This window comes from Pantherophis guttatus, chromosome 1 (genome assembly GCF_059756535.1).
Source record: "Pantherophis guttatus breed Tessera chromosome 1, ASM5975653v1, whole genome shotgun sequence".
Lineage (NCBI taxonomy): Eukaryota > Metazoa > Chordata > Lepidosauria > Squamata > Colubridae > Pantherophis > Pantherophis guttatus.
In genome coordinates, this window is record NC_142063.1 from 195,799,092 (window position 1) to 195,821,305 (window position 22,214).

Below are 22,214 nucleotides of genomic sequence, written 5' to 3' on the forward strand. Positions count from 1 at the left end.
CATCAGGACTGTATTTTGGACTGCATTCTTTTCCAAAAGGAAAATATTTGTTAACTTCTGGTTTCACAATACTTGTCCTTGATTTTTTTTCTGATCACTAGATGTCACTGCTGATACAGAAATTTGCTTCCCTTGTATGTGGGACTTTGGTTATATTGGAAAAAAATAAATTGGAATAATCTAGCCTCACATTTTATCTTGATAGCAATTTGAAGAACTGCAAAACATTGTAATAGCTGCAGATTTTAACACAATAATGCACTTCTGGCTAAAAAAAGCACATAAAGCATTATTGTTTGCGGATGCACGGAAACTTGCACAGAGTTAAAAATTAATTTCCTTTGTCATTCATTCAAATTACACTGGGAACAAAAGTGTTAATCATAAAAGGCTTATTTTCTCTTTTTCTTTTTTGAAGATGCTGTTTTCATTAGGAGTAATCTCCAGTGACTGCAGTGAAAAAGAAAGAGTTAAATTCTTCCTTTCTGCCTGCCATAATTCTGATAATTATCAGCTTCACTCAAGTTTTTAAAATATGCATGTTAAACGAAAAGATTTAACAGTGTTGTATTGTGTGGACTTTTGTATTATGTATTTGTCCAGCTACCTTTGTAAACTGCTAAAAAAATAATTCTTCATCTTGTTCTTATTTTTCTTAGTATTTTTGAACCTAAAAAGGCAATCCATTATACTTATTGAATGACATACAAGATCTAAGAGATATTTTTTTTTAATTTTTCTTAAATCAGTTAGGATTATATTAATCTTGGTGTTTAATTAAAATGTAAGAAACTTTTTTTATTGTATTTTAACTAATGTCTGATTTACTGGACTCCAGTATTTTTAGATGGCCAAATGTGAGATGGAATGGCCCCCCCTGAGATGATTATTTTCTTATTTATTTTGTTAAAGTTATATCTCACTTTCCCTCTAGGTACGTAAGGTAATATACATAACACTTCTCCAATTTATCCCTATAACAATCCCAGGAGGGACATTAGGTTAAGGTAGTGGGTTGTACTAAGTCATCCTGTCAGTTCTGATGACTGATTTGAACTTAGATCTTCCCAGTTCTGGTCTACCATCTTAAGCACTATGCTACATATTTTTGTGATCTTTCTAAGATGGGAAAGAGTAGAGATTGTTTCTATTAACAGTTAAAAAATATTAACATTCCTCATCTTGAGCATTAGTCCAGTGAAAATCAAAGTCTATCATTACGAAACATTTTGTGGGATTCATCTGGGAGGATGGAGAAGGGAACACTGACCAGTGGATGAGCTACTGTCTATTTCCCTAAAAATTCCAAATAAAAAAGCATAACAACAAGAAAGCCTTCTAAACTGGCTTTCAAAACAAAAAAAAGTTTTTTAAAATAATAAAGCATGCAAGTCTGACCTATATTTAAGAAGAAATGTAAACTTGGGTTGTTGGACATAGTTTCTGGAAATACATGTTGTAGCTGTCTCACTACCTTTGACTTGTACAATATGTGTTTTACTGAGCCCCTTGAAATTTTTCTGTTAGATTGAGAAGTTTAATGCAGCCTTCCTATTAAATAATTGATCACTTTAATTCTATTTAATTACTTCATTTCAATTGCATTAAATCAAATTTAACTTTTGTTTTGGTTTTGCCCACTTCTTACTTCTGATACTATTTTTGGAGTTTGGTCTTTAGAATGCAAACTAGTTAGTGCAAACTTTTGTGCTTTAACCTCTAAGTTGGTTTGATGAATTGGTGTGACTGATTTGCTTCTGAGATGTGCACATCTAGATAGATTGGAATCCTTTGGGCTATTTCCCACTTACTGGCAATTGAAAAGCATGTTGATTAGTTGAATAGAAGATAACTACGGGACTTGCAGCAACAGCAAAGAAGTGTGCCATTGCTTGGCCTAATAATATGTACAACATCTGTGGCCGCTTCTATAGACTTCTTTGCTTAAAAAGAGCCATGGCTACGGGAAGAGTACATTTGATTAGGGTCTAACAATGATAGACAGATTTTAAAAAAACCCTCTTCCTAGTAGAAATTGCCCACTAAAAATAATTTCCTGTAAATGCTATCCTTCCCAGGTAGACTAGACAGGAAACATGAACAGATAAACTAATCCTGAGGGACCCTTGGTGCTCTTAAAGAATTTTCATCATGTCTTCTGACTGCTAGTTGGTGTTCATAGATGCATTATGCCAGTGTTCTGCCTGTTTGTCCGACATAGTGGCTGTTGCAGTCCTTACATTGTACAACTCTTTAATTTCACAACATATAGACAGATTTAACCATAGTTTCAATTGGGAAAATGTGACCGTCCTAGACCAAGCCAAAGCCAAAAATGGCAGGAAATTTCTAGAAGCCTGGCATTCTGAGAAATCAACCATAAATAGATACACAAACATGAACAACATCTATAGTCTATACAAGAGATTATCACCTAGCTCAAAAAGGAACAAAAAGACCCAAGCACCTCTCCACCAGCAATCAGCACCTAGATCAGAATAGATTAACTCCAGGGTTAACATCAGACCAACAATCAAGTAAACAATACCCCAACCAAGAAACTGCCAAAGACTCCAACAGCAAACAACCCAACCAAAGGATCTCTAAGACTACCTCCACCAGCACTGACAGACAAGCCACTCGGGTTAAATCCAGCAGATTCTGACAGGTTCTGGAGAACCGATGGCGGAAATTTTGAGTAGTTCGGAGAACTGGCAACTACCACCTCTGGCTGGCCCCAGAGTGGGATGGGAATGGAGATTTTTCAATATCCTTCCCCCAGGAGTGGGGAGGGAATGGTGATTTTGCAGTAACCCACCAAGCCACACCATGCCCACCAAGCCACGCCCACAGAACTGGTAGTAAAAAAAAAATTGAATTTCACCACTGAAGCCACTAGAATATAAACTGACAGCAAACAGCACTCTTTACAAGAACTGATGATATTATCCAGTTAGGGAAATGAAATGTTGAATATAATAGAATTAAATCTGGACAGCATAGCATCTCATTTTTAAAACATAACGAATTTTTAAAAAATAGATAACAAACTAAAATTCTGGATCTGTTCCTGAAAAACAAGATAGTAAATTTCTTTCCATTTATCTAAAATTATCCTCTTTGCTATGCCCCAAGGTTAGTTAAAACAAAGCTTTTAATAAGATAACATATTTTAGGAATATCATTCAAAACTAAATTGAAATTTTTAAATATATTTTTCTTCTAAAAGTTACATTGATATTTATGTTAATTTGAAACCGCAATAAAGCTATAATAGATCAAGACCAAATCATGTTAGTTAAATCAAACGTTCACATTTCATAGATTGCCAACACGGAGGTCCATTGTTGATCTCCTTGGTGGGGTACAGTGCTTAGAATGCAGTATTGCAGACTAATTCTGCCCACAGCCAGGAGTTTGATCTTGACCGGGGCAAGATTGACTCATCGGGGTAGGGGAGTTCTCACTATTTTTCCCCTGTCATGGACCGACCATTCCCTTCTTAAACTGGACTTTCTATCCACTAACCCCCATCGCTGGGAGGCGGAACCGACTCAATGGTTCCGCCCCAGGCGCCTGATGGATCCTGAGAGGTTCCAGACGGAGCTTGGGACTTTTCCCACACACCTATCCCACGATTCGCCAGAGGTCCTGGTGGAAGCCTAGGAACGGGCAGCCGCCAGGGCACTGGATCGAATCGCCCCTTTGCGGCCTCTTGTCCGACAGGGATCCCGTGCGGCTCCTTGGTTTTCTGAGGAGCTCAGGGAGATGAAGCATCGGAAGAGATGCCTAGAGGGCTGTTGGAGATCTTCTCATTCCGAATCTGACCGAACACAGTTAAGAACCTATATTAGGTCTTATCTTGTGGCAATGGAAGCAGCGAAACGTGATTATTTCGCTGCTCTCATAGCATCTGCAGAAAACCACCCAGCAGCCTTGTTTAGAGTGACCCGCTCTCTTCTTAATCAGGGAGCGAGGGAGGACCCCTTGCAGGGCAATGCTGAGGATTTTGTGCAATTTCTGCAAGATAAAATCGCTCAGATCCGGTTAGGTCTAGACTCCGACTGGGCAGGACCAGGCGGGGAGTCAGGAGCGAGTCTTGAAGGTAATATCTGGGTTGACTTTGACCCGGTGTCCTCAGAGGAAGTGGACAGGATTGTGGGTAGATTGGGAGCTTCCACATGTTTGTTGGACCCGTGTCCCTCCTGGTTTGTTGTGGCAACCAGGGAGGTGACCGGTGACTGGATCCAGGCCATTGTCAACGCTTCTTTGAGGGATGGGGTCTTCCCGACCATTCTTAAGGAGGCGATGGTTCGACACCTCCTCAAGAAGCTGGCCCTGGATCCAGCCGTTTTGAACAACTTCCGTCCTGTCTCCAACCTTCACTTTATAACGAAGGTTGTTGAGTCTGTGGTGGCTCACCAACTTCCACAATTCCTGGAGGAAACGGACTATCTAGACATGTACCAATCGGGCTTCAGGCGCGGACACAGCACGGAAACGGCATTGGTTGCCCTGGTGAATGATCTCTGGCGGGCCAGAGATAGAGGCTATTCCTCTATCCTGGTCCTACTTGACCTCTCAGCGGCTTTTGATACCATCGACCATGGTATCCTATTGTGACAGCTCGGGGGGTTGAGGGTGGGGGGCACTGTGCTACAGTGGTTCTCCTCCTACCTCTCGGGTCGTATGCAATTTGTTTGGGCATGGGGTCAGACATCCTCCCCAAGGCCCCTCACTTGTGGGGTACCTCAGGGATCAATTCTCTCCCCCCTGCTCTTTAACATTTATATGAAGCCACTGGGTGAGATCATCTGTGGTTTTGGGGTGAGGTATCAGCAATATGTGGATGATATCCAGCTGTACATCTCCACTCCTGACCAACCTAGGGATGCTCTTTCCGTGATGTCTAAGTGCCTGGAGGCGGTACAGGTCTGGATGGGTAGGAACAGGCTCAGACTCAACCCCTTCAAGACGGATTGGCTGTGGATGCTGGCATCTCCTGATCTAGTGACCCCACCACTTGTGATGGGAGGGGAGTCACTTACTCCCTCAGAAAGGGTTCGCAATCTTGGCGTCCTCCTGGATTCACGGCTGTCTCTAGTCGACCACCTGACGGCCGTGACCAGAGAGGCCTTTGCACAGGTTCGCCTTGTGCGCCAGTTGCGCCCTTTCCTAGACAGAGATGCCCTTCGTACAGTCACCCACGCTCTTGTCATCTCTCACCTGGATTACTGCAATGCCCTCTACATGGGGCTGCCCTTGGGGTGCACCCAGAGGCTCCAGCTGGTCCAAAATGCAGCCACGCGGGTTGTTACGGGAGCTTCCCACTACTCCCATGTTACAACTCTCGTCCGCGAGTTGCACTGGTTACCAGTGATCCTCTGGATCCACTTCAAGATGCTGGTGCTTACCTATAAAGCCCTTCATGGCATGGGCCCAGGGTACTTGCAGGAGCACCTACTGCCAGCCTCTCACCGACCAGCGCGCTCGCATAGGGCAGCCCTCCTCTGGGTGCCGACGGCCAGGCAATGTCGGCTGATGGCGCCCAGGATGAGGGCATTCTCTGTGAGCACGCCAACCCTCTGGAATGGTTTACCCACCGGGCTCTGCACGGCTCCCAACCTCCGCTCCTTCTGCAAGGACCTAAAGACATGGCTTTTTAAACAAATCGCCTGACCTGCGGGGTGTTTTTAGTTTGGTTTTAATATGGGTTTTAATTGTATTTTTAATTAATTTTAATTAATTTATTTTTACTGTTCTACGGTTTTAATCCTTTGTGAGCTGACCCGAGTCCTTCGGGAGAAGGGCAGCATATAAATTTGACCAAATAAATAAATCCTTCCATCCTTCCAAGGTCAGTAAAATGAGGATACAGATTGTTGGGGGCAATAGGCAGACATTATTAATCTCTCAGAGAATGCTGTATAGCACTATGGTGTAGTTTATAAGTCTAAGTGCTATTGATAAGATAAGGTATAGTAAGATAAGATAACCTTTATTGCCATTTTTTTCTATGGACGCACTGGCACACATTAAGAAATGAAATTCTGATGCCTGCTCTCAAAAGAAAATAAGCCAAAATGTTGAAAATCCACCAAGCTAACAGTACTATCCAAGACAGAATGCTATAATAATAATAATAATAATAATAATAATAATAATAACAACAATAACAATAACAATAACAATAACAATAACAATAACAATAACAACAACAACAACAACAACAACAACAACAACAACAACCCCAAGCATTTAAGCACTCTATGTGGGTATAATATATCTGAAATAATATTTTCTGATGAATTAGCCTTATTTATAAATTACCAGTGGGGTATTTGATATTTCCTTATATCTGGATTCACTGAATTTCCAAAATTATATATTTCATTTCCTTCTGAAAACAAAACATATAACTAATCAGTTGGTCCTTGGTTAATGACAGTAATTGGGACCAGAATTTCCATCGCTAAGCAATGTGGTCATAAAATGCTATATAAATCGCATAGCAGTAGCAATCCTGGCAGTCCCTGTTGCCGTTGTTAAGTGTGGTTTGTTTATTAAACTAGAACCTCTTTTTCATTAAACGAGAGCCTCTTTGCAACATTCTGCTGGCTTCCCCCAGTATACCGTAAGTCAGTGGGACAGATGGCAGGAACTTGCAATACCCAGGTGGCTCAGAAACAAGCCAGCAGATGGGTGAGTGGCTGCTGCTGTCTGTAGGAGACTGGTGCTGTGCAAATGTGGCAGGTGGGAGTGGCTGCTGCAGAGTGCGCAAAGGTGTATGAGGACCAGCACAGTACAAGTGCAGTGGGGCTAGGGGTGGCTGCTGTCAGGGATGGGAGACTTATCCGGGCAACTTGCAACCTTCTCTGCTGGCTTCCTCATTGAGTTTTCTTGTGGGAAGCCAGCAGAGAAGCTCACAAATGGTAATCATGTCATTGTGAGATCCTTCAGCTGTCATAAATACAAGCTGGTTGCCAAGCGTCCAGATCCCAATCTCATACTGCTGGCTTGCTGGGACAGCTGGAACATCAAGAACTGGTCGTAAGAGCAATCACTTAATGCCATTGTAATTTCTAATGGTCGCTGAACGAGTGGAGACACACACACACACACACACACACACACACACTTGTGATTGGCGATGAAAAGTAACTGTTGTAAATTAACATAATTTGCCTTTTAACCAATTAATATCTTATGCAAGTTTACCTTTTATTATGACCTGGAGTCTCTGGTTAGGAAGCAGTAAAATGAAGGTATCATATTCTAAAGAAAATCCTATGCTGATTAATTAAAGAATATCTTCAAGATTTCTCCAGTCACTATAATTTCCCATAATATCACTGATAGAATAAACACATATGCCCTTCCCTACTTTAAATCTGAGATAGAAATTCTACGTTTTTAATCTTATTTCCAAGATGCTATGTTTATAGCACTCATTCTAATTATCAGCAAATTCTCTTTCCTTTTCCCATTAAAATAAATTATATGTGCTTGTTTTTCTAAGTTCTGTCATTGTTCTGATGTTTAGATTGAGATTTATTCTGCTCTCCAATATATTAGCATTGAAAGCCTCTCTTGCGATGCAGATGGCTACACTTTGGCAAAATAGTTAAACAAAAACCGAAAAAGCGCAAATGTGCGTAGAAAGATCAAATGCTTCCAATTTAGCTGCTGTTGCATAAAATTCCTTTATCTGTTTTTTTTAATCTACAGGTTTTTGATTGTGAGCAGAACTAGGCAAAATATTGTTAGAGAAATTAGTGGAATCTTTGCAGATGTTTGAACAGATATTTATTTTAAAAGGATTTATTAATTTTGGTCACTTCACTAAAAGCTAATGCTACATATTCTCAAAAAGTTAAAGAGCTACATTTGAATCTGTAAAATTCACAACGAAAACTACTTATAGATCATTAATTATGCTACTGTTCACCAGAATGGAATTGCTAATTTCCTTGTATGTTAATGAGGTGAAGTTAGTAAACAGTTCATAGGAGGGAAAAATAATAAAAGAAAGAATGCATATTACAGCATCTATAATGGTTGTAATTCGTTTACATTCTCACCATCATGAAATGAATAGCATAATTAATTAATCCACATCCTTATAATTTCTATTCTAGTAGTTGCTCAGTTGGTCAGAACTGCATGTTACATCTGCCTTTTTCAAACTGACATTCAATTTTGAGGCCTATTGATGTACTTTAGTACCATCTGTTTTTCACGGTAAGCTATTTACAGCCTTTGTGGTGTAACATCACGTTCCCTATTTATTTTGCAGCATAATTTTAATGGGTTTTCTTGATTGATGAGGATAACATTATTTACAGTATAGAGAGAAAGAGAAATCTAACTAGGAAATCTCAGCAGTGTGTGGAATACATATTTTAATGTCTCTAAGCTTCACTTTTTTAATATATCACATGGAGCTTTAATTGTTTCCTTTCCTTTAAAAAAAGACATTGTTTTTGTTCTGAATTTGGTACTTTTGTTCTAAATATAGTACTGTAATTATATGAATGAAAAGCTAATTTCAAAGTATCTAGATACTAAAATATTAATTTTTGGAACATCTTAAGCCTGCAGCATCAGGATTTGGATTACTGTTCTTCATGTTGCTGTGGTATGTTTTCAATTTATTTTTTAATGACTATAATACACTGCACTCTGGTGTTCATTTAAATATTCTACCATTTGTAAATAAAGATGGTATAGTCATATGTACAGGTCTTCAGATATATGTTTTGCTGTAAAAGATTTGGATCTTTACTTTAGGGACTTCAGAAGTGGCAAGGACAGGAAAAGTTTTAGCAAGAAGCAGTATGAAGTGGCCAAAAAAGAAAAAAGAAGAGCAGACCAAAGTTTAGAATACTGTAATCTATTTTATTTCAACTATAAAAAGATAAGATAAGGACTAGAAGACCTCCAAGGTCCCTTCCAACTCTGTTATTTTGTATTCTAAGTACGTGATGAACACAAAAGGGGTACTAACACATCTAAATCGTGAATGGCTGACTGGAAGGACTTGTTAAAAACAAGCCCTATAATAAGTCCTTCCATGACTTATTTGCTTGATACATTTTATATGAACAGGATAAAGAATTCATAGTACATAATTATATCTATACTTCAATGAAGGTAGAAAAGGATGCTGTAATTTATTATTTTATTTTATTATTTTATTTATTTGTATCCTGCCTTTATTATTTTTACAAATAAGTCAAGGCAGCGAACATCTCCAACACTCCTTCCTCCTATTTTCCCCACAAGAACAACCCTGTGAGTTGAGTTGAGTTGGGATGAGATAGAGTGACTGGCGCAAAGGATATTTGTTCAGATCTGTAGGTTTGTTGCATTGGTACTAACCCATTGGGGTTTGTTAGATTATTTCATATGGGAAATTGAGACTCATGGAAATTACTGGTTCCGTGAAACAATTTTCTGTGGGTGGTAAATAAATTGCTACCACTGAGTACTTTTTAAAAAAATGCCTTATTTTCGTTCAAATTTTGTTTAAATTTCCCAAAATCTCATGTATTTGAGAGCTATTTTTCATGTTAGAGGACTTATTTTAGCTTTTCATTCAAGACAGTTAACAGCTTGACCTATTGCTGATCTCCTTTGGTCAGGATAATAAAGCCTATTCGCATTTTTAGGATTTCATTAAGAAATTTTACATTCATCTAAAATATAAAGTACAATCAGAATGGATATATATTTGCAAAAAAGATCATCTGTGTGGTACATATCTCATTGAGTTGGGCCAGCTTTGTTTAGTGGATTTACTGGTATGTAACATGGGAACCACATTTAAGTTTGCTGCCTAAATAAGAGATAGCATATATATTTCATGATGCAAACTGATGCTGATTTTCTTTTCTTTTGAACTGTAGAGTTCACTAGGTTTGCCAGTTAGAAGAGCATCTTTGGCTGAGAAGGGATACAGGCAAAATATGTTGGATTGGGTTGTTTGTTATTAAGTATTATTAAACTCTAATATTGTTTATGTGTCAGAAGGTATTTCAAAGTTTTATGGATTTTATTTATTAGTTGCTTTCCTTGGTGTGTACTTATTAATTTGATGATGGAAATGCTTTATGTATTAAGATTATTAAATGCACTGAAAGATAGCCCAAGAAGATGGATTAGGAGATAGGTTATTTTAGATTTCTACCTCCACCTCTATATACTACATTACAGATCCACTGTGAACACTGTGTGAAAGATGCAGTAGTGTTGTATCAGGCAGTGAACTAAGTTGCTTCAATACAGGAGTATATTAAGCTTGGATGAAAAAATGCTCATAATAAACATTTCTAAGTGGCAAGCAGAATTCACACATTTGTGGAAATATAAAACACATCAGCAAAGTTCTTAACTGGGAAGCAAAATTCACACATTTATGGAAATATAAAACACATCAGCAAAATCCATAGCTATCTGACCAAAGCCAATTACCTATGACATTTGAGAGAGCAAGGCATTAATTATTTTATGGTGGGGTACACAATATCAAACTGATTGGTTTTCAAAGGCCATTTCATCTGTCTTTGCAAAAACATCTGATCTTTTTTATTTGAGAAAAACGTGAGTGTATTTTTGTACTGTCTTGACCTTTAGCTGGTCATTCTCATTTTTGTATTAATTTTCCTATAACTTATAATTTCAACATCATGTCACTGAAAATGAATACATTTATTTCTGTGTGAAAATGTTAGGGTATCATAGCTTCATCCAAGGTAGTATAAAATTCTCATATGTACCCAAAAAGTCAAAACTAGTAGTAATATATTAATGATCAATATTTTGCTAGAGCAAAAGAGGTTACATCGTTTCTCTATTTCTACTCCATTCTAGCTATCCTTTATCCCATACTTTCAAAAGAGTTACATTCTCTTGAAACAGCTTTGGGGTTGTTACATGAGATGTGATAGATTGGCAAAAATCAGAAGGTCCATTTTCTGCAATTTTACCATGAAAGAGTAAACAGCAATATGTAGATCTCAAAAAAATAGCAAAAAATAGGGAAAGAAAGAATGGCATGTGATAAGAACAAGAAAATGAAACCTAGCTAAAATTGGTTCACATCAATAATATTAAATATATCGTCCCATATTTAACCGTACTTACTTCCACTATGTCCGCTGCTTCAGAGATTGCATATGTTGTTTAAATTTGGCATTTCTTTGATTTTGGGGTTATCATGAACTACATCCACCCATAATTTAGATTTCTTCTTCTTCTTGATCCACTCATTTTTCCTTCATAATAGTTTTATAGCTCATTCATTCTCTTCATGTGATCAAGACACCTTTTATATTTATACAATATTCATTCTTTTGTTCTAAATATGTGTGAGTTGACATGCTTTAGTCACATATTCAGAACCAACCTTTTTCTAAACTTATATTCTCTATATATCTATATACTACTAAAACTGTCCTGTTTGTGTATAATCTTTTACTGGGCAAAACAGTGCATTGGAGGGCAACAACTTTTGCACCAAGGTATCTCAAATGGGCTAACTTATATAGAATGTGTTTAAGTCTGCGATCCATGACTCCCATGGAATAAACCCCCAAACTTTAACAAGTGTTATAAAACATTTTATGACATACAATTACCATAAAACATTTTGTGACATAATAGAAAATGTCATAAAACATATCCTGTAGTAAAGGAGCAGTTGCTCAAGTGCCAAGCCATAATAGGTAAGTTTCCCCAAAATTGCCTGTTGCTAGACAGACTGAAATTAATCTGTCAGGAGCAATGGACTCTGTCTCGATGGGGGAAAGTGGCATTTGAGCCATAGATGAGTATGTTCTTATGTTCAATTTTGTTGCTCTGCTAGGTAATGTAATATTTTAAAACACAATCAACTGTTTAGTGGTGTTACAGGCTTTTTCATTTATATCGGTTTTCAGACTTAGAGATGTACTGAACTCTATATATACATAATCAACCATGCTGGTTGAAGGAAAAAGGGAATTGTAGGTCAGCATATCTAGAATGTCTGTTTTTATGGAGAAACTAATTTATACCAATTAAGACAAAATGAGGCGTGAAACGTGTAGGAAACATTAATGTTCAATTCCATTTTTTAAAATACAAGTAGATTAACATTAAATATTTTTATATGAAATTCAATTGGTTGTTTTCGTTTGACGCTTTTTGATGCTAGTAATGCTAGTTACTTGATTTAGTTGCTGTAAATTTTATTTCATATGCATTTTTGCATGTCAGCATAATACTGTAGGGAGGTTTTAGCTATAAGATTGCGAAACTAACTAAACCTGTCCATGAATATTTCTTGTTAGTTTAAATGTGATCTATGCACTGAAGAATCATTTTGTAGCTTTAAACTGGAGAAGTGTATTTGATAAGGATGGACTAAAAAATTCTTTCCAATGTATGAAATTTTGGTGCCCTACTGTGAGCATATTTTAGCTAGTGCTTACATTAGTAATATTGTGGCATTTGCCTGTATAGCTCCATGTTTTAAACAAATAAACTGGATTATTGCAATATGTTTTATTGAAGAGTTTTTAGAAACTTTAATACAACAAAATATAGCTATCAAATTTATATTTGGGGTAAGTTTTATGAACATTCTGAATGCTGTTCTTCTGTATATTTATTATCAATGGAAGTCCTGAGTACAAATTAAAATTACTTCTAGGAGCTGCAATTTTATTTTTTATGGATCTATGGAACTCATTGCCATAGGTCAGACATTATGAGTTCAAAAATTATTGAAGGATGATATTAATCATACGCCATATCAGTCTTCTTGCTCCGAAATATCTAAATACCAAAGCTTTGATACTTACATGTTACCATTTGTTGCATTTCTTTTCTATCAAATAATTAAAATCAATATTCAACTGATTTATGATGATGGTTCGCACACTATTTTGTAGAAATTATAGTCATTTCCAATATTTCTTTTAACACTGTGATGATTTTACCCTCAGTTAAATTATATAATTTAATATTCAATATAGTTATATATTGAATCAATATGCAAAAATGTCTTTAAGAGGACTTTATCATGTTTGTATGTACAGGAGCAAACTTTAGCTCTGCGGAAAGAAGGAATTGGAGTTGTGCTAGATTCTGAGTTACCTCACTTAATAGGCATTGATGATGATCTTCTAAGCACAGGTATCATCTTGTATCATTTGAAGGTAATTCAATATTTATTTGCTTTCCAGTTTCCAATAAGACAGTTGTGTTTTTGTACTAATTTATTGTCTGAGTATACTAAACATCTGTTACTTCTATGTAAAATGGAGGTCAATTACTGAATATTCTAACTTGTTTAATATGCTTTTATCAGTCATCTACTGCCTATATCTGCCCTGAGGATTAGTGATAGATGAATAACATTCTTATTTGTATTTGTTCTTAATTCATTTTACTCTGACTATGACTTGTTGATGCTTTGAAACATTTCATTTGCTTTCATTAATAAGCACAGAACTAGAAATAAATAATAATTTCTAATATTAGAAATCATATGGTTTTAAAATGAATTTAAGTAAATTAAATAACAAATATTACTAGCTGTCATGGGAAGCATGAGAAAAGCAATACATCACTAACTAATAAGACCTCCAATTCCAGGCAAATGTACCTTAAGCTTGTATAGGAAGAGACAGGATACGTTAGTGTGTGTTTTGTGATTTTAGCAATCTGAAGTTTAATAAAAAAGTATTATTTTTGAATCTAAAATTCACAATTAATTCAATAAATTCTTGAATCTTAGAATTGAGAGCAGCCTCTTTCCTGTTCATAGAGCTATAGGAAGAGAAATTAAAAGCATAAGAGAATTATTGCTATAATTTTCCTTTGTAGCTTGGGCAAAATAATTTTTCATATGCACTCATCTTTCAACATAGTAGTGACATAAAGGTAGTTCTTTTTCATGATAATTTTATTAAAATTATCTGTATTTTACAGATACAGATACACTGTATAATTACAGTGATAAAAAATTCATACAAAGTAAAAAGGATTAAAAAGAAATAATAGAAAGTACAGAAAAGAAAAATAAATTAGAAAAGAAATAAAAAACATATAGTGAAGAAGAAAAGAAGTGCCGTGTTTCCCCGAAAATAAGCCTCTGTCTTATATTTTTTTGAACCCTGAAATAAGCGCTTAGCCTTATTGTCATGCGCTCAAAAGCCCGATTGGGCTTATTATCAGGGGATGTCTTATTTTGGGGGAAATAGGATATATAAAGAAATAACTTCCCCCTTTATCACAAATATAAACAATTTTAGTAATTTATCACCTTTTCTTAAAATACAAGAAGTGATATCTTCTTCCCATATCCCATATTTTATCTATAAACGAATCCTTAAAACCTGATCATTTCCCCAGTGATCAGCAGAACTCCATTAAAGATACTAGGGATACCAACATATCTATTTTAATCCTGATCAACTAAGTCAATTTTATATTCCTTCTTTTTATGTTTAATAATCTTGATCCTTAATCCCTTCAAATAATGACCTAGAACTTGATTTATTTTCATTTTTACTTTGTCTGCTCTCACGAAATTCTTCAAAGCTTTATGAAGCTTCTTTTGTAAATCTAATATAGGAAAAAATATCCAGATCATTCTTTTGTTATATTTTTTGCATACTATCTCTTTTCATTATAAAGACATCTACTAAGGTATTTTTAAATCCATGTTCAGATCAGTCTCAGTCTTTTCTGGTAAAAATTGTTCCTTTCCCATAACATCTTTTAAACATAGTCTATCTATAGAGGCAGATACCTTAAAATTAACTTCTGGGTCCAGGGTTCAAAATATCCTTTAATATGCCATATGTTAAAATGTTTTCTTCCATTCTCTTAACAACCACAAAATTTGTTTAACAATCACAGTGATTCATTAAAAAGCTACTGTACCTCAAAAAAATTTGTAAAATCAGCTCCGGTCACGTTGGTGCCTCAACTTAGGAGTGTAACAACTTATGAAATTAACAAATTGCTCAGATTCGGGAAGGCTTGGACTCTAACTGGGTTAATTTGGATGACATGACGAGGGCAGATCTTGAGGACATTATCTGGGATGAGTTTGATACTGTAACTCCTGAGGACATGGACAGGTTACTGGGGAAGCTAAATGCAACCACATGTTTATTGGACCCGTGCCCTTCCTAGCTAGTGCTGGCTACCCGGGAAGTTACACGTAGCTGGCTCCAGAGAATTTTTACCGCTTCTCTGAGCAAGGGATTCTTACCTTCCGCCTTGAAAGAGGTGGTGGTGAGACCCCTGCTTACGAAGCCCTCTCTGGATCCGGCTGTTTTAGCAAACTACCGTCCAGTCTCCAACCTTCACTTTTTAGCGAAGATTGTCGAAAGTGTGGTGGCACGACAGCTCCCACAGTATCTGGATGAAGCTGTCTATCTAGACTGATTCCAGTCCGGCTTCAGGCCTGGATACAGCACAGAAACAGCATTGGTCGCGTTGGTTGATGATCTCTGGAGGGCTCAGGATAAGGGATGTTCCTCTATCCTGGTCCTATTAGATCTCTCAGCGGTTTTTGATACCATTGATATGGTATCATGCTGCACCAGTTGGAGAGGCTGGGACTGGGAGGCACCGTATTACGGTGGTTCTTGTCCTACCTCTCTGACAGGTCGCAGTCAGTGTTGACAGGTGGATAGAGATCGACCTTGAGGCCCCTTACTTGCAGGGTGCCACAGGGGTCGGTCCTTTCGCCTCTCCTGTTCAACATTTATGTGAAGCCGTTGGGGGAGATCATCTTTTTGGGGTGCAATGTCATCTGTACGCTGATGACACTCAGCTGTACATCTCCACCACAAACCACCCCAATGATGCCCTTGAAGTGATGTCCCGGTGCCTTGAGGCCGTACGGGTCTGGATGGGGAGAAACAGGCTTCGACTCAATCCTTCCAAGACTGAGTGGCTGTGGCTGCCGGCGTCACAGTACAGCCAGTTAGTCCCATCACTAACTATTGGGGACGAGTCATTGACCCCCGCAGAGAAAGCTCGCAATTTAGGCATCCTCCTGGATGCACGACTGTCTTTAGAAGATCATATAACAGCCGTGGCCAGAGGAGCTTTCTATCAGATTCGCCTGATTCACCAATTGCGTCCCTTTCTAGACCGGGACTCATTATGCATAGTCACTCAAGCCCTCGTCATTTCCTGACTTGACTACTGCAATGCTTTCTACATGGGGCTCCCCTTGAAGTGCACCCGGAAGCTCCAATTGGTCCAGAATGCGGCCGCGTGAGTAATTATGGGAGCAACATGGCGCTCACATGTAACACCTCTTCTACGCGTGCTACACTGGCTTCCGGTGGCCTTCCGAGTGCGCTTCAAGGTGTTGGTTCTTATCTTTAAAGTGCTCCATGGCTTAGGACCTGAGTACTTACGAGACCACCTGCTGCAACCGATAACCTCCCACCAACCAATACGCTTTCACAGAGTAGGCCTACTCATAGTACCATCATTAAAACAATGTCGTCTAATAGTTCCAAGGGAGAGAGCCTTCTCTGTGGGGGCACCTACTCTTTGGAACAAAATACCTCCTGGAATACGAATAATCCCAGATCTTCGCACTTTCCGACGTGCCCTGAAAACCTTTCTGTTTCAACAAGCAGGGCTAGCATAAACATCTAAATTCTATGCCAAGGTCTTAGCAGATACACCAAGTTGACTCAATTTATTATTTACTGTTTATATATATATAAAAAATATTATATGTATATGAAATCTTAATCTGTTCACCGCCTTGAGTCCTTTGGGAGAAGGGTGGTATAGAAATTCAATAAATAAATAAATAAATAACCAGAAATCCAGTTCCATTTGCAGTCATAAGTCAAGGACTACCTGCAGTGACTATACCATGTCAATTTTTCTCCCTTAGGAGGGCCAAACACATGTTGGCAGAGATGATGCTGCAAGAGAACAAGATATTGGTAAGTATGCTCTCTTTCTCTTTTAATCTAATAGCTGTTCCAGCAATTGTTGGTTGCAGGGTTAGGAGGATAGTTTTTAAATTCATAAACTTGGGCTTTAGACTTACTATTCTAACACATACAAACCACTGAGACACACACACATATTCTTCATTTCCCCCATCCATGGATTAGGGCTATGCATAAAGTACTCATTGCCATGAGCAGGTATCTATTATAGGATGCTTACAGAAGAAATCATACCTGTGGTTTTTGGAAGAATGGCTGATGTAAATAGAACACTGCATTATTTTTTACTAAGGTTTATGGTATTGGAAATAAGCCATTATATTATAAACTTCTTATCCCTGGCCCTTCTCTACTACTTTATGAATTCCTCCCTGTTGCTCTCAGCATAATACCACATATGAATAAAAGTCTTTGTTCTTGTAGCAGTGCAGATTTATATTTTTGGTTATACTTCTATAGCTCTCAAATTAAACCAGTCTTATATATACGTCTCTCTGTTTTGTGCCCCTGCGTATGTGTATATAGATTTATGAAAAGATAAAATTCAAAATTAAAAGTTAAAGAGGAAAATAATACAATTGTTGAATCTCAAGTAAAGATGCACAGTACATACACTGTATATAAACTTTAAGGTGTTGGTTCTCATCTTTAAAGCGCTCCATGGCTTAGGGCCAGGGTACTTACGAGACTGCCTGCTGCTACCGATAACCTCCCACCGGCCAATACGCTCTCACAGAGAGGTCCTCCTCAGGGTGCCGTCGGTCAAGCAATGTCGGCTGGCAGCCCCCAGGGGGAGAGCCTTCTCTGTGGGGGCACCCGCCCTGTGGAATGAGCTACCTCCTGGAATACGACTGATCCCGGACCTCCGGACCTTCCGTAAGGCCCTGAAGACTTATTTATTCCAGCAAGCCGGCCTAGCCTAAATGGTTTTTAATGGGATTTTTAAATTTTATAGACCTGGGGTTTTAAATTGGGAGGCCGATTGATTTAATCTCTTTTAATTATCTTAACTTTTGTATTGTATGTATTTTAATTTTGGCTGTTCACCGCCCTGAGTCTCTCTTTTTTTTTTTTTAATTTGATTTATATGCCACCCTTCTCCGGAGATTCAGGGCGGCTTACAATGCGTTAAGCAATTTTGGGAAAAGGGCGGTATACAAATTAAATTAAAATAAAATAAAAAAATAAATAAATAAGCACCAAACAGGACAATATATCAGAATCTTGGTTGGAGCAAAAGAAGTATAATTAAGAAGTATAAGAAGTATAACTGTAATAGAAATACTCTCTACCAGGGAATTTCTTTAGCATAGTCTACATAGAAGGCATCTGGAGTTGAATAGAAAAGGTGCATATTGCTCAGGGACTCTACTGAGCCACCCCCATGTGGATATCTATGCTGATGAAAAGAGGCATTTTTATAACACCCTTACAAAACAACAGAGACAATGCCTCCAACTTGCCCAAAGCACAGGTCTGATTAAATTTTGGAATTGTGATTCAAGCAGTCTTCAATTTAGGATTACAATTGAAACCAGAATTTCTGTTGTTAAGTGGTGCGGTCGCAACATCATGTGACTGCATTGCTTAGCAACAGCAATCCCAGCACTCCCTGTTGCTATTGTTAACTGAATTCCACTGGGCATTAGCCAAGAATCCATTCCAATTTAAACCATTCCCAGCTTGGTCTGTCTCAGCCCTGAGCCTTGGTTCTTCCAATATAAGGGATTGCTTCTACTTCATCCCCTGCTACTGCTTATTCCACCCCGCCCCGCCCCACACCTCTGCCCTTTGGCTATCTTGCACCAAAGGGCAGAGGTGGCAAACAACCTCAAAACTTTGTTGCTTGCCATTGTTGCTTGGGATTCTTGGTATGCCAAGATTCGGGTATCCCAAATTCTTTGGGATTTAAGAAGCTCCTGAACTGCAGTGCAGAGCCATATCTCAACAGCATGGCATGAAACTGCAGAGTGGTATAAAACAGCCACCCAGGAAACCCAGCTGTCCAGAAAACCCCAGCAGTATGGAGTGACACTACAATCCAACAGTGTGAAGCAAATAGCCACTCCACAATGCATCACATAGTCACTGCCCAGCAATGTGGCACAAAGTAGCTGCCCGGCAGCCTGGCACAAAGCAACCACCCACAAAGCCCCAGTTGCCCACACTGCCCTGTACTCTAAGATTCCTGCTGTCTGCTCTGGCCCTTTGTAAGGTAGCTATCAGCCATTTGAGACCTTCTTCCAAAATTCTATTGAGGAAACTGTCATGTGCGACCTTTGTGTGGCCAGTAACTGCCTCTCAAAGGGCCAGGGTGGGCATGCTTGGTCAGCAACGGAAGCAAGAAGTTGGCAAAGGACAGCTAGGGCAATAGGGGCTGCAGAGTGCAGGGGGTTGAAAGGACATAGACAGGGAAAAGATTGGAGGGAATTAAAGCACCCTTGCAGTTGTAAGTGCTGGTGGGCTGCAAAGCACCTAAATTTTCATCATGGGACTCTGGGGGCTCTGCAATGGCTGTAACTTCAGGGACCAGCTGTAAGTTCCTTCATTCAGCATCACTGTAATTTTGAACGGTTACTGAAAAAATGGTCATAAATCGAAGATTTAGTAAATCTTCCTGTAAAAGAAAGGTACGAAGCTTGGACTTTTAGAGAAAATTCTATGAATTGTGAGTGTGAAACTTAGACTGATTTAAAAATCATCATTCCAGATGTATTGTTTAAGAACCCTTCTGTCCATTTCAAAGGGAAGCATCTGATTTTCAAAAAGAGTAAAGACACTAAAGGAGTAGGAGCAGCTGCTGGTCATGTTAGAAGAAGAATAAGGGGTGCTGTTTCCACTTAACTGAATGGATAAGACTTCCAAGTATGCATAACCATTCATTAGGTGGAGGAGTTATGCATTTTGTAATCATACCCAAACTCTGAAGAATTCGACATTACATGCTAATACTGGCCTGTCAAATATGCGGCCCGCGGGCTGGATTCAGCTCGTGCAGGCCACGCCCACCCCGGCTCCACAAAGGCAAAAAACCTTGCAATACGTCACGATCCAGCCCGCAACGCGATCAAGTTTGATACCTCTATGCTAATAGGACCAAATCTATGTTTACATTATGATATTCAGCACAATTTATTCCTTCCTAGGATTCATAACAGAGATCACGTTATCTTTGACCACTTCCAGTGCCTCAATGATATCTCAAGAATGATCATTGTTACAGCTGCACTAATCTTCCGCGGCCCAGTTCCGAATGGCTAAAAGCCTGGTAGTGGGGCTGTGGCCCAGGGATTGGGGACCCCTGCTCTATATGGCTTTCTAACACAATACAATTTTCAGTGTCTACTGATATCTAATCAATTTCATGTTTGAATTGTTATTTTAAAAATGTGTACTTTTTGATCTATTTCTTTGCTTCTATGTAGACTAGTTTACTTACCTTTCTTATTTTAAATATTCTTTCTCTGTATACAGGCAATGCAAAGAAACTATGAAATCTAGGAATTAATGGGATAAGTGTTAATAGATTAAAACTTCAGGATTAGAAAAATAAAAATCCTATTGTAATTGTTATTACAAATCTGTTTTTGTGTTTTAGTACTTCATGGACTTGATTTGGAAAGCGAGCACTGCATTTTTGAACACTTCAATGGAACGGTTCATTTAATACCACTCGATGGAGCACAGTGTTCTATAAATGGAATTCAAATCACAGAGGCTACACAACTCAACCAAGGTATTATCCTAGACATTTCTTTGCCTTTTCTCATTTCAGAGCTCTTCTACATATTTTATTACAGTTCAGCTGTACAGATGATACATTAATGAGATGCATGTACTGTACTTTTCCAATCCAGCCTTCTCTGGTGCTTTTCAAATGTGTTTAGATTGCATTTTCTATCATTACCAGCCATCATGCTTTCAGGTCCAATGCATCTGAAAACTTTCAGGATATGAGGAGGACAGATAGGCAGATAAATATAGTGAGACCTTGTGTGTGTGTGTGTACATGTGTGTATTGGTGGGAGTAGAAATGTATTTTAGTGGAGACTAAAACAATTTGTGATTTCAAGGCATCTTAGGTCTAACCTTTCCACAAAGTGAACAGAAATTAAATCATCCTAGCCGCACATTGGAAATAATAATACCTCCTGCTTATCTTAAAGAAATGAAGCCTCACATCAGGAGATGGAATATTTTAATTATTTATTCATCAAGATTTATATGAGCTGCCCATCTTATGAAAAAGTGACTCTGGGTCGTATACAATAAGTCTATAAAACAGTTAAGATATAAAAAAACAATTACTACTGGAAAAAATAAAAAACCACAAAAGCTAAGAGAGGACAACAGATGTTAACAACAAAGGAACCACCTCAGTTCCTTGCTAGTCCCCTGAGGATTTGACGATGCAAGGACCATTTAATTCATCTGAATGTTTGCACTAAACTTTGCCTGCAGCAATGTTCAGTTTGCTCAATTTCATTTTCAATAGTGTCTTGAAAAAAGCTGTTCCATTTTATTTTTCCTTTACCATCCTTATTTTATCACAAAATCTTTCTCATGGCTTCTGAGTATTAAAATGAAGGAAGGAGAGAAAAGATTACAAGACTGCTATGGTTTTGCATGTTTTAAAGAATTCAGTTGCTCTGAGAAATGCAAGGCTTTTCATCAGTTTCCTCACCAATCTAAGGACAAAATCAATATCTCCAGCTGGATTATGACATTCCAGATGCTTGAGTGTTAACCCCTAACAGAGCATGCATCTATTTGTAATGTGTATTTCTCTCTCAGGGCTTTATAGAGCACCCCCACACTATTTTATTTAAGTTTACTATCTGCATGCTGAGGCGATAAGAAGAAATACTATGCAATTTAGGGTTCTTCAATTCTATAAGTATGTTAAATTGAGACTTACATGTTTTTATTTTTCTTCATGACATTATTGGTTTAACTTGGAGAACACATGTTTTAGAAGAAGATTTACATATTCTCGATTCACTAAGGCTACTAGCTTAAATATAGACAAATGACAGCTGTCATATTTCATAATATATTAGCATTAGCTTTTAAGAATCATGTATTAGAACTATTTGTTAAATATTTTTAAGTCTGGAATTTTAGGACCTTTAAATACCTGTGTCAGAAATTTTTAATTAGCTTCTTCATGCTTAACTGTACCCTTTCATTTGAAAAATAGTGTTAATTTGAAATGGTTGGACAAAGAAG

At 37.9% G+C, this 22,214-nt stretch overlaps 1 protein-coding gene across 2 annotated transcripts in view; it reads left to right on the plus strand.

Annotated features, from left to right (window-relative positions):
* The window catches only part of KIF16B (kinesin family member 16B), a 134,848-nt gene that overhangs the window by 40,823 nt on the left and 71,811 nt on the right, over nt 1–22,214 (plus strand). For both annotated transcript variants that reach the window (XM_034432403.3, XM_034432404.3), the window contains exons 13-15: nt 13,083–13,202; nt 16,925–16,976; nt 20,584–20,721. In XM_034432403.3, coding sequence (XP_034288294.2) covers nt 13,083–13,202; nt 16,925–16,976; nt 20,584–20,721 — 310 coding nt within the window. The remainder of the gene's footprint in view (nt 1–13,082; nt 13,203–16,924; nt 16,977–20,583; nt 20,722–22,214) is intronic.